This window comes from Coturnix japonica, chromosome 18 (assembly GCF_054131305.1).
Source record: "Coturnix japonica strain WE chromosome 18, WE-NBRP24, whole genome shotgun sequence".
NCBI lineage: Eukaryota > Metazoa > Chordata > Aves > Galliformes > Phasianidae > Coturnix > Coturnix japonica.
This window is the reverse complement of record NC_140680.1, coordinates 2,393,233-2,405,586: the sequence shown is the minus strand read 5'-3', so window position 1 is coordinate 2,405,586 and position 12,354 is coordinate 2,393,233. Positions and strand designations below refer to the sequence as shown.

General features: G+C 47.8%; 1 protein-coding gene across 8 annotated transcripts in view; it reads left to right on the top strand.

Moving 5' to 3' along the window:
- The first annotated feature begins 4 nt into the window (after positions 1-4).
- Positions 5-12,354, top strand: part of LOC107320056 (uncharacterized) — a 28,253-nt gene continuing 15,903 nt past the window's right edge. For 2 of the 8 annotated variants that reach the window (XM_085519130.1, XM_085519129.1), the window contains exons 1-2: positions 5-229; positions 10,231-10,466. In XM_085519130.1, coding sequence (XP_085375256.1) covers positions 20-229; positions 10,231-10,466 — 446 coding nt within the window. In that variant the 5' untranslated portion in view covers positions 5-19. Of the gene's footprint in view, positions 230-9,125; positions 9,284-10,230; positions 10,467-12,354 lie in introns of all 8 variants that reach the window. The other 6 variants (XR_014935591.1, XM_085519132.1, XR_014935592.1 and 3 more) reach the window with 6 other exon arrangements.

Sequence of the window (12,354 nt, the reverse complement as noted above, 5' to 3'; positions counted from 1 at the left end):
CGGCCTCCCTACTCTATGAATGGGTGGGCACCGAGGCGCCACGGCGCATGCTCGACTCTCTTTTATGAATGGGGGGCTGGAGGAAGCCTGGCTGCGAGCCGCGGAGGACGGATCCGGCTCTCGCTCGCTGTTTGCGTGTCCCCCTCCCCCGCTTTATTTATTTAATTTTGTGAATGGAGGGCAGGCGGTGACAGCTGCGCACGTACCGCGCCCTCCGCCCGGCCTGAAGGTAATGGCGGTTCACGGAGGGGAAGTGGGGGGTGGTCGGTAGCGTCCCCGGCACCCCCGGACCTCTGGGCATGGAGAGGGGCTGGAGCAGCCGGGGCTGTGGGCCCATTGCGGTGGTACTACACACGCACCTCCTTCTGCTCACGTATAGCAGCTTGCGTGTTGTGCTGGCAACACCTATGTGCAAAAGCAAGAAACAGCTGAAGCTACGTTTGCGTTACGTATGTGGCGTGTGGATTAATTTCATAGATCTTCCCCTTTGAGAAGGTGAAGGGTACAGCCGTGCAGTTCGCACCGAGCCGCCGAGATGCGGTGCCGCCCGATGGAAGAGAGGCAGGCGGTACGGTGCTGCTCTCAGCTCTGCAGCTGTTTCCTTGCCGAGGCTGCTGGCAGCCCCGCTGGGTGCAGCATAAGGCAGCCCCCGGTTCAGGTTTTCAAATGGTGTTCAACAAACAATAGCTGCTTGCTGGTAGGTGTGGGGCTCCCCTGCAAAACTGGCCCTGACTGCGCGCTCTGCTCTTACGTGCTTCACATCCTATTTAGCAAATGGAGGCCCCCTTCAATACTCAGCTGGTGCAGAACGGCCCCGAGCTGGGTTTTGCTCCCTCAGGAGCACACTGCTTTTACAGGGAAAACGCACGAGGAATAACGACGTGTTTTTACTATGTGAGAAGAGTAAAATTCAACATACAAACCAACCGCTTTGTCATTTTACAGCATACATTTAATAACTCACGCAGCAGTGAGGGAAGGTCCGCGTTCAGCCGCTGCCGTTGTGAGCTCTGCCCCTCACTGCAGATATGCCTCCTGGGAAGGTTTCTCCCTACGGAAGTGTGCGCTCAAAGACCAATCGTTTGATTGCGTACGTGTTTGTCTCTGAGGGCAGAGATCATTCCGAGTGGGAGCAGCAGCTGTGGGTCGTGAGCAGATGCAGTTTGACAAGGAAAGGACAGAAGAAAGAGAATCTCTAAAGAATTATCTGAGCCATCCTCAAAATACTACTGACTTCAAACACACACGATTGATGCTTTCTCTTAAGAGTGAGAGAATATGGTTGTTCGTGCTGTTATTTTGTTATTGGTTGGCCTTACAATGTGCCTTTTAAAGGACAGGAATTCTGTCTGGTTTTGAAAATTAGCAAGGAAATACACTTTTTTTTTTTTTTTTTTTTTTGGGGGGGGGGGGGGAGCCCTCAAAATATAATTGGAGGGAGTTAGAATTCCCTCAAAAATAACCTCTTGCTGAATGAATCCAGCTCAAAGATGAAAGGCCCAAATGCCTCAGCAACAATCTGCCCTGATTTCTCACTTTCAGCACTTGTATCTGCGTGAGTATCGAACTGAATTCTGCAGATGTGCAGTAATGCTGTAGCAACGTGAGAGCCAAATATCCCTGGAAGCTTTTTTGTACAAATGCTGATTTCTCTGTTGCAGAGGGATTAGTATAGTGAGCGTGAGGGAAGATCTCAGTTGCAGTAATCATTTCCCTGTGAGACCCAAACTGCAGAGATGCCAACTGCAAACCACTACATAGCAGCAAAGCAGGCAGTGCTGTAATTGCACAGTAATTATAGACAGAGCCCTGTATGCTCTTGACAGAAGCCCCAGCAGTAGAACTGCAGCCTTGTGATACCTTTACACACTGCAGTCTGCCTCTGTGTGCACACAGCACCTCTGGCCACCCTGTTTTTAAGGCTTGTGCTCTTCATGCTAACCTTGGAGAGGCTGGTAGTGCACCAGCTGTGCTCCTGTGTGCAGAAGGAGTTAATTCCTTATCCAGGCTGATACTTCTAAGATTTAATTTGCTTACAGAATTGGATTCAAATCATTCCAAAAGAGAAGATTTTAAATCTGGCCCCTCCTCTTGAAAGCAGAGGGTGTCCTAATGGGTGGTTTTGCCACCTGTTGGTAACACAGGGAGGAGTTTTTTCCCCTTCTCATTATTTACTTAACCACTTTTGTGTACGTTCTAAGAAACTGTTCTAGGAAACTGTTCTAGGAAACTGTTGATTAAAATTTCCTGCTACAATGAGAAAAGGGAATTTCAGTTTTTTATCACCCAGCTCCTAGAAATGGTCTGGAGAACCTAGATGATGCCATTTGTCTTTTAATCCACTGAGATGGTATTTCCCAAGCACAGAAATGCACTACTGCAAATTCCATCCAGGGCAGCACAATATGTTGCCCATATGTTTGACCATGTGAGGATCCTAACCATAGGGAGAGTAGGAAAATACTGGGATGTGTTTGCTGATGTGTTGTGTCAAGTATTTGTTATGTCAGATAATTTGTGTGATGGTTACTATGAGAGCACACCTCTATTGCATTGCTGACAGCAGTTACAGGCCTGGTCTGTGATACCTGGAGATAAATGGTAACTATGTTGGCAAAATGGTGACTGCTGCGTTGACAATTAGCATGTGACCCTGCTTGCTACAGCCTGAACTGGGGCTGTGCTGAGATGCTGAAGCCAAGTGCCACAAAGCAGGTGACAGAAAATTGTGCGCTGAGATGGAGGGGTGTGAAGGCTGAGCACTGCTGCTGTGGAGCTGCTCCGCTGGGAGTTACTGCTTCTATGAGCTTCCCTGTGCAACCTAGGAAGGAATGGTTAGAATAGACGTTGTATTGCTGTGGGTGAGGGGCAGTGCCAGACCCATTCCCACAATAATACAATAGGAAGGAGTGGTGCTGGGCTCTATCTTGCTTTAAAACACCGCTTTGTACAGCTGCTGCCCAAAGCCTGGCTTGCTGATGAGGCAGCAGTGTCCCCTCTGCTCCAAACTCCTCCACAGACTTTGCAGTCCACCCCGGAGGTGACTAAATGTCATTATCTCAGTGACACGAGCTGCTATCTCAGCTGTCCGCTGCTGCAGCACAGATGAAAGCTCCGTGCTTCCTGCTGCCCTATCAGGCACCTGTTGTCTGTACCCAGACATTACTCACATCCTTGAAGTCGTATCTTATTTTGCATAATTAACACTGACTGTGCTCTGCTTCCTTCCTTCCCTGGCAGTTTTGCTCTGTGGCTTTACCTGGCTGTGGAGGCACTGGGTTTTATTTCTGAGCTCCAGCACAAGGAATGAAAGTAACTGCTGCTGCGTGGCATGAGTTCACAACCAATGCGGATGTCCCAGCCTGGTCTGGGAATGCCCTTCAGTCCTGAACCAGTGCTGCAGCCACAGTCTGTTGTGTGCACTTCTGTGCCACTTCCTCAGGAGAAGTTTGCAAGCAAACAAAAAAGAAGCAAACCCAGTCACCATCTGAGACAAAGGGACAGAAAGCCACAGGCCAGTCTGGGGGCACTGGGGGGCTCCTGAGGCACTCTGGGCTGTCACTAAATGGAAATGTTTTCCAAGGCATGTGCTCTTGCTGGTGCTTTCAGGTGGTTCCCAGTGCTGGCAGCTGGCTTGTGGCAGCCTATGAGGGCTGTCTTTGGGATGGAAACACTGCACCAGCCCTTTGCTTTCTGCAGTAGTTCACCATGACTTCTGTTTAGTAATTTGCTTCAGCTTTTAATATCTATTGACCTGGTTCCACATGAATAATTTAGTGTTTATGAACAATTGTAGTAACAGAAGCTGCGCCATTAACTAAACCATGAGCTCAGCAAAATAGGATAAAAATTCATAGAACATAAAATGAGAGCTATGGGGTCTCCGTGGAGATGAGCAGAAGTGTCGTGTGACCTGTAAGGTTCAAAACATGTAACTGCTCAGCATTCAAGCGACAGGACTCCTACATCTGCAGACATGTGCAGTGAGCTGCCAGTGCTGCAGTACACTTCCCAGTTGCAGCACCAGGATTATTGGATTGCAATCCTGACGTATGCATGTTTTCTGCAGGATCAAGTATTACAGTCCTTTAGTTTTTGCACTTGTACCTGACTTGCTTGGCATCCTCTGTTCCAGCTGAGCATGCTGTCTTTGCATTTGCTTTTCAAAAGGTTGCCAGTTTGCAAATGTTTGCTGATTCGTTTCCTTTCTTGGAGGATGGCAGCCTGGGTGATGCTTTCTCTCAGTCTCAAGATCTGACCTCAGTGGAGCAGCAAAGGCATTTGTAATTCACTGAGAAATTCCATTGAGGTAAATGCAAATGCAGAGGTTGGTGCCTTACAGGAATAAAGGTTTTTAGATTCGTGACTGTGCATAGATGTAGTTTGCACGGATAGAGGTGGAGAGGAAGGTGGGGGCTGGCAGCAATGAACAAACAGGATCCTCTGCTGAAGCTGCTGTGATCTTTGCCACTGTCCAACTGGCAGAGCAACAAAGTGCATTATCAGGCAGAGACTCTGGAAATCTTAGGTATGGATTTTTCCCATCACAGGCTTTGGACACGTTACTGGATCTGCTCAATAGCAGTTCAGGGGGCTGAGACTATTTACCTGCAGGGAGATGGATGAGGGCCCATGGGGAGCCCTGCCAACTGTTTGGGATTGAATAGATTATCTCCAGGACAGTGAATTGCGAACCTTTCTAATATTTTTCAGAATATTTATTTACAGTTCAGGTCAATAATCTCCAGAAATACAGTTCTGCTTACAAACAAAATTCCTGGGCTGCATTCCCAGGCATTCCCATGTGACTGGAGCTTTTTTAGCAACAGAATGAACAAATGCAAACCTATGTTCAGGGCAGTGGAAGTACTGCTGTTCCCATCGTCCCTGTGCTCCCAGGAGCTGTGGCACTGTGCTGAGGGCTGAGCTGAGTGGGGCAGTGTCCCTGGGACAGCTGGGCTATCTGACTGTGTAAGTGCATGGAAGGGAACACCTGCAGCCTGTTACCTGCAGGCATCTTTTTTTCCAAAACCTGTCTGTTTACTCATGACTAAGAAAATGAATTTTCATACAGAGGAAATTGTGTTACCTGACAAACAAAGCAGCGCTGTGGAAAAATACTGGCATTAAAAGCTGCTGTGACTATAGAGCAGTGGTACAGAGCCTTGTGGTGTCCTTTGTGCTATATCAGGGCACTGTGATCCTGGAAAATCCAGTGCTGGGATTGTTTGCAGCTCTCCAGCACTGGTCCCTGAGGAGAGCCCCTTGTTAGCAGGTACCCTGACAGCTTGCTGCCTCCTGCTTGTGCCCCACGCTGTGCTTGGACTCACATGGAGCAGAAAGCTGTCCCTCCTTCCTCAAATCATGCATGACTTTCCCTGCGAGGCTCCGTTTACAAATGACGCAGTTAATGAGCAGCAAAGCAAGCACTTCAATATTGCCCAGTTTTTGCACATATAATGAATGGATCAAAAGCAGGCAGCAAGTTCACCTTTATTTTGACAGGAATAACGTTAGTGCATCCTACCTGATACAGACCAGGACGCTGATCATTCAGAGGCATAAACATTATAGCCTTTTAGCTACAACTTAACTGCTGTGGTAGTAACAGTGTTTCTGCTAATCAGTTCCTGCTGTTTCTAAGATTAAGGTTTAAAATGCATTGTACAGTAAAAGCTTTTACTGTACTTTTACTGTAGGGTAAAAGCTCTTAGCTGTATTCATGGGGTCAGTGATAATTAACTGCATATCTTAACCACAGCTTCTTCCTCCCTCTGACATGGACACAGTTTGATATGGCCCCTGTTTATATCCCTATGTCATCATTTTCTGCTTTCTGACTCAATGCATGCAGATAGCTCATAGCAGCTGTTAATGATTTACAGCCTTGATTAAACTCCAGGTGTGATTTTCCAAAGCTGCCCTCACTGTGGAAGGAAGCAGCTGAGGTGTGCAGCTCCTAAAGCAGCTGTGCTATGGGGCAGCTCTGTGTCCCCTGCACTGCTCCATCACTACCCATTCTGTGCTGGGTGCTGCAATGGGAGTGACAGAGCCCACCTGTCCCACTGTGGAGTACTGCTGGGCACTATGGAGTAGCATTCTTGTATGTAATTACCATATTCTATCACTTAAGTATTTCCCAGACTGATTTCTTCCTTTTCCAGCTTTGAAAATACCCAGCTCATAGCCATAAAAACTTACAGACTGGAAAAGTGCATGGCTTCAAAGGATTTGCTTAATGCTAAAAAACTGACATTTCTCCATGGTCTTAATCTGTTACCTTTTACATTCATTTTTTTCCCCTTTTAAGCAAGCAGCCCTAATGCTGTGGATACCTCCAGCTGCTGCACCTCTGCCTGGTGGATGATGCAGTAACATGGAACCTTAGCAATAGGAAGAAATGTGTTTAGTGATTTGCCTTTAACAGATTTCAAGAAGCTTTTTGTTCCTGCTTTGCTGCTTATGAGATTTTTTGGATGCCTTTGTGATCTTTTTCTCCCCATTCCTGGCTTTCCTCAGAGTTCTTTTCCTTGAGAGCAGTTAATGCTGCTGATGCTGGAGCCTCAGGATGGGCAGTCTGGGCATTGGGGTGTCAGGTGATGCATTTCCTGTGTGCAGCAATCAGTCCTCCTTGCTCACAAACAAAGGCAGATAAGCATTGGAAATGAATATTAGCTCACTTTTTGCATGCCCTGTTTTCCTGACCTTGAGGAGCGGAGGCTGAGCAGCACCATGTAGATCTGTGGTGGAATGGGGAAGGAATGGGGCTCAGGAGCTCCTTTGTGCTCTGAGAAATGCGAACGGAGCGCGCTGCGTGGAGCTGTGGTACAAGCTGGGGCCATTTGGAGGTAGGAAGTGGTCAGCCTTGTACCTCCTTGCCAAAGAAAACTGCTGACTCTTTGAATGTTATATTGACATTAAGGTTTGGAGGAGGATGTGCAGAAAGCAGAAGGCTTGGGGCTGTCGGTGTGATGAGGTGAGCAGGCGGATGCCGAAGCCATGGTTTGCTGAGTGCTGCATCCCCACACATCCCTGCGTGCTGCTGTCTTTTGCAGCCATTATGAGCAGCTGTGCTTCTGGGGCAGCCTTTGGTTCCCTACTGGTGGCTGCCCCGATAATTTTGTTTCTGTTCATAGAACCACAGAATCATTCAGGTTGGAAAAGACCTCTAAGATCCCCAGGACCAACCCCAGCCCACCCCACTGTGCCCACTGACCCCACTGTGCCCCAGTGCCACATCCCCATGGTCTGAAGCAACACCAGGATGGCAACTGCCCACCCCCTGGGCAGCTGTGCTTGTGCTGACCACTCTTTGTGGTCAAACCTGTCCTCTGCTGCAGCTCTGCACTGCTGCATCTCATTCAGCTCCCTCTGGCTAATGCATGTGATGGATTCATCTCAGCTGCAGCAGCCTTTGCTTCTGTCCCTCCTTAGCCTTCTGTTCTGTGTCCTTAGCCTTTCAGTGTTCAGCAAAGTAGTAGAGAGTTCAACGCTTGGTATGGGAGGATTAGGATTCAAAGAATTGATGGCTGGAAGCTTCAGTTTTGGATTATGCCCTTTGTTGGCTTGAGATGCAAAGGCCCAGGACTGTTACACTTCTGTCTCTTTGAATAGGAAGGTAAAATCTCCCAAAAGGAAACCCAGTGGACTGGAACAAGTTATTGTATGGTCAACTGATCCCGTGCTTCATCTTAGCCCAAACGAAAACCAAGTCCTGGCCATCAACCCCATCAGTCACTCATAGGCTATGATAGAACGTTGTGGTTGTTGAAAGCCTGATAAAACCCACTTTTGTTATTAAGGTGGGTTACTTCAAAGAGAATGCATGTCAACAAAACTTCAAGCAGTCCTGTTTGGAGGCAGTCAGAGTGAATAGTCAGGGGTTTACTGTATGCTTTGGGGGAGCAGTGCATCACTGCCGCAGCAGGAGGAGAGGATTTCCTATGTGCCCTTATATAAAAGTGGATTCACCTTCAGGACTGGGTGCTGGTTGTGTGGCTGTGAGCAGAAGGCTGTGCGTGACAATGGAATTACTGTACAAACACTGCTGGTTTCTTAACATAAAAAAATGCAGTGAGGAATTTTTAGCACGTTGTCATGCAGCACTCTGTTTCCTGGCTTGTACATTCAAGCTGTGTAATAATATTTATATACAAATGCTGACTGTGATTTTCCACCCTGGAAAAAGGAGATGTCATTTAAAAGTGCTGCGTATGATGTAAAACAGAGACTTTTGACTTGCGTACTTGCATGTGGTGTGGGTGTGAATTTTAATTGTTTGAAAAGGGATCACTTTAAAAAATGTACCGTTCTTGCTACATAAGCACATTCTACTGAAGTAAAGGTCATTTTGCTCTTTGAAAGTTGCTCTTGGAACAGCTGGGGAGTTCCTCGTGTTGTCTTTCCTGCCGCCTCCTGAAATTTTCTGCAAAATATGAAGTCATTAATTGTTGGGCTGAAACTTTCCCTCAGACCACATTTGATGCTGGGATCCAATAACAGGAGGGCAGCAGCCATGGCTGAATGTACACTGGCTCACAGAGGAGCATTTTTTCCCTGAAGAGCTGTGCTATCCGATCTCCCCAGCTCTGACACCTGCGTCCCAACGCACACAGGCTGCTCTTGCTGTGTGAATGACCTCATTGATTCTCTTAAGCTTTTCTGGATCTGGGATTTATGAGCATTTCCAAGGCAAAACTTCTGCTTATCGGCTCTAGCCAAGGAAGCTCTTCCAAAATCCTCCCTATTACCAACATGTTCCCCATCCCAATCTGCTTGGCCTTGGTTTTCATGCTGCAGTCTTTGCTCCTGAGAATCACTTGGGGGATTGTATGTATTGAAAATAATGGCCCACTAAATGGAAATGTGCAAGTTCATCTTCTGATCCATGCTTGACCAAAGAAGGTTGGATCTCAGCTTTGTTTTATTCTGTTACAGTGACAAAATCCAGATGTCAAGAGCTTAAATCTCTTGAGTTCCTGTGTTTTCCCCTTGGGATGCTGTGCAGTAGGGGCTGCCCTGCTGTGGGTGCTGCAGTTGGGGCTGCCCTCTGGGCTGCAGGTTGGCCTGTGCTTATTGTGCTTCTGTTTCATCCCCCAGCAAAGACTGATGCTCTTTACTTACAGCAAAACAAGTTCAGTGAATGCTGAAGTACTGACATAAAGAAGCTATGGGTGATGCTGAACAATTTGTGGAGTGAGACCATGGGTGACCCTCCTGGCTATCCACAAGGGCTTCCAGTGGGACCCTTGGATGGATGAGAGCAGCATGGGCTGCCAGGGCAGTAGGTACCTGTTTTGATGCTTTTTTGTTGTTGTACATTTAAATTACTGTAGCATGGTGGGGGTCAGCTTCTTCTCTCAGGTAACAGCAGTAGTATGAGTGATAATGGGCCTAAGTTGCACCAGGGGATGTTCAGGTTGGACATATTCTCTAAAGAGTGGTCAGCACTGGCACAGGTCTGCCCAGGGGATGTTGCCATCCTGGGAGGTGTTCCGGAACTGTGGGGATGTGGTCACGGGGCATGGTGGGATGGGGCTAGGCCTGGGGGCATGTGAGAGGTCTTTTCCAACCTGAATGATTCTATGGTTCAGCAAGGGACAGGCACAGCTGTGGCTGCTCCTTCATCAACTGGTGTGGAACATCTCTGCAGCCAGAGATGTGATGTCAGTGCTGCCTCTTCCTGCTGTGTGAGGGAGGGACATGGGGGGCTGTCAGAGGATTTTGTTGTGCCCAAATAACAGGCTATTCACTCAGAATATCAGTATATAATAGCTGTATCACTTCTACGTGGATTGCTTGATGCTGATTCCCTTTGAAATAATATTTTAAAAATAAAGTAGAAACAAATGCATTTACATGCAGCCTCCTTGCTCCCTTGAAACCTGCATGTGGGAGCTTTGGTACCGGGGGCTGCACAGAGCTCTGAGCTGGTAATTGGCCAGAGCCTGGGGCACTGCCTCTGTTGGGAAAGAAACCTGTGCTGCAGGGAGAAAAAGGGTGCCTCTGAAGAAAGACCCCCATTCGCAGCCCATTTGGACGAGCTGTCTCTGATGGGGATTTATCCTGAGCTGTGCAGGGGCCACTGCTTTTAGCAGGCAGTGCAGCGTGGCTGCAGCAGCCCCGGCTAGCAGGGCACCGTCAGCCGCCACTTCCTTCCCCAACACTGTCAAAAGGAGTTTTAAATCGGATTAGGGTTTTAACAAACACTTCATGGTTTGATCTCTGCAGGGAGGATCAAAGCCCGGGGAGGACCCTTCAGCTGTTTGCTTTTCCTTTATGCAGAAACTTTACCGCGGCTGCCCTAAAAACACCACCAAACACAATCAAGAATCCCTCCCCAGAAAAGCAAATGATTTCCCACAGCCTGAAGTAAGGTGCTGGATATCTGCTGGCATTTCTCCCCCTCTGCTTGCAGCTGCCCTGCACAGCAGGAGAGCCTGGAGTGATGGGGCTGCATGGCGCAGGTGGGTGCACAGCCTCTCATTTGTTTGTTGCTGTGTTTTGTTTTGTTTTTTACCTTTTGGAGATCTTTTCTAAACCAGAAGCAGTCTGTATGTGTATTGCTGCTTAGAATGTCCTGGGGCTTCTCCTGCTGGGAGGAAGCTCTGAGAGTTAAAGCTGCTCAACAACAAAATTCTCTGAAAAATCTTAAAAGGAGAGGAAAAATAGTTCTGAGGTTAAAATAAAGCACTGAATGTGGACCTCTGGCTCCTCCCTGCTGGTGCTTGGGGTGGTTTCTGACACCAGCTGCTGAACCTGAAAGTTCTGAGCTGCTGTGATGCAGTGACACAGCCCTCGGGAGGTGGGGGTCTGTGTGTCATTGCCAGCCCAGCTTGGAGGGCCTGGACAGCATGAGCCCACCTGCCTGGGCAATGCCAGTGTGCCAAGGGGTGTCTCCAAGGCTGGGCTCTGGTCCCACTGTTGGCTGGTAGATGGCAGCCTGTTTTCTCCTCTCTGCAGAGTGGTTTGGTTTAGATGATGGACTAAATGCAGGAGAAGGATCGAACCACACACCACTGTATGCCTTGTAGGTGATACTTTGGGGACAGTTATTCATTTGAGATGTTGGTATAGCAGGGGATGTTTTTCAGGCAGAACATATTGTGGGAAAGAGGCTCAGAACAGATGTACTTGTAGCCGATTCCATTTATCATATTAAAAATAAAGAAAAGACAATTTCAGCTCATTTTCTGCTTATTAGTTCAAATAAACAGCTTTTCTAATCAATGTGTATGGCAAACACAATGCCTTCGTAATTGGCAGTAGTGGTTCCAAAATTAACGAGACGGTCCTTGTTTATTCTCTGGTAACGAGTCAGACAGTTAATGCACTGCTCTAATCCTACCCTTCTACTCCTTTGGGTACAGGGAGAAATTATGCTCTTGTTTTAAAGTTTAAAGGCTTTGAGGGATTTTCTCCCCCATCCATTTGAGTGAACACAGCCAGGAGTGGGAGTGGCCGCACCAAGCACCTGAGCAGCACTGTGGGATCCTCTGCTCTCATTTATCCAAAGGGCTTCATTGATTCTTACTTCCCCTCCAAAAATGCTGATCTGATTTATGAAGTGATAGAAGAGACCAGGAGAATAATTTTACCTATGAGAGCATGGTTCTGTCCAAGTAATTGCCCAGGAAAAGAGAAGATGTGCTGATCTGCTGCTGCAGATGTTTCTCATCTGGAATACAGACCCATTTTAGCCATTTTTGGGGATTACTTTTTATTCAGATGCTTTATTATACTGCAATTACCAGGAAGGATGTGATGTGTATCTTTCTGTAACAACTAGGGGGTTTAACCCCTTTTGCCCCCTCTGCTTTCGATATTTATGAGCTCTTGGTTCAGTTCTTTCAGGGGGAGCAGAACCCCATAGAGCTGCGCAGTGCTGCTAATGTCCATCACTGCTGGAGCTGAACAACCCAGTGATCTGGGGATGCCTTAATGCTCACTTTCTGAGTGTGACTAATGAGGACCTGTTGGCTTTTTTTGCCACCTAGTGCTTCTGTCCCTGCATTACTGTGAGGGGTTGCGCTGTGCAGGAAGGAGTCCCACACTGCCGCCTCCCCGGCCAGAAGTCTGTGGTTTATCAGAGGTGCCTTGTGGGAATGGAATGAACCGAGCCCTGCTTTATTTTGCTAAAGTGGTACAGATCAAGGCAGCACAGCAAGCCTGGGGTATGCTGAATGGGAAGAAGTAAGCTTACACCAATACCTTTGGATATGGGGCTGTGTGTGACCAAGATTTTAAGCCTGGCAGATCCTTTACGAAGATGCTGAACTTGCTGATACTTTGTACAGGGTGATGCGTGGTCACGCTGTAGACAGAGCTGCAGATCTGCTGGCTGCACATGGAGTA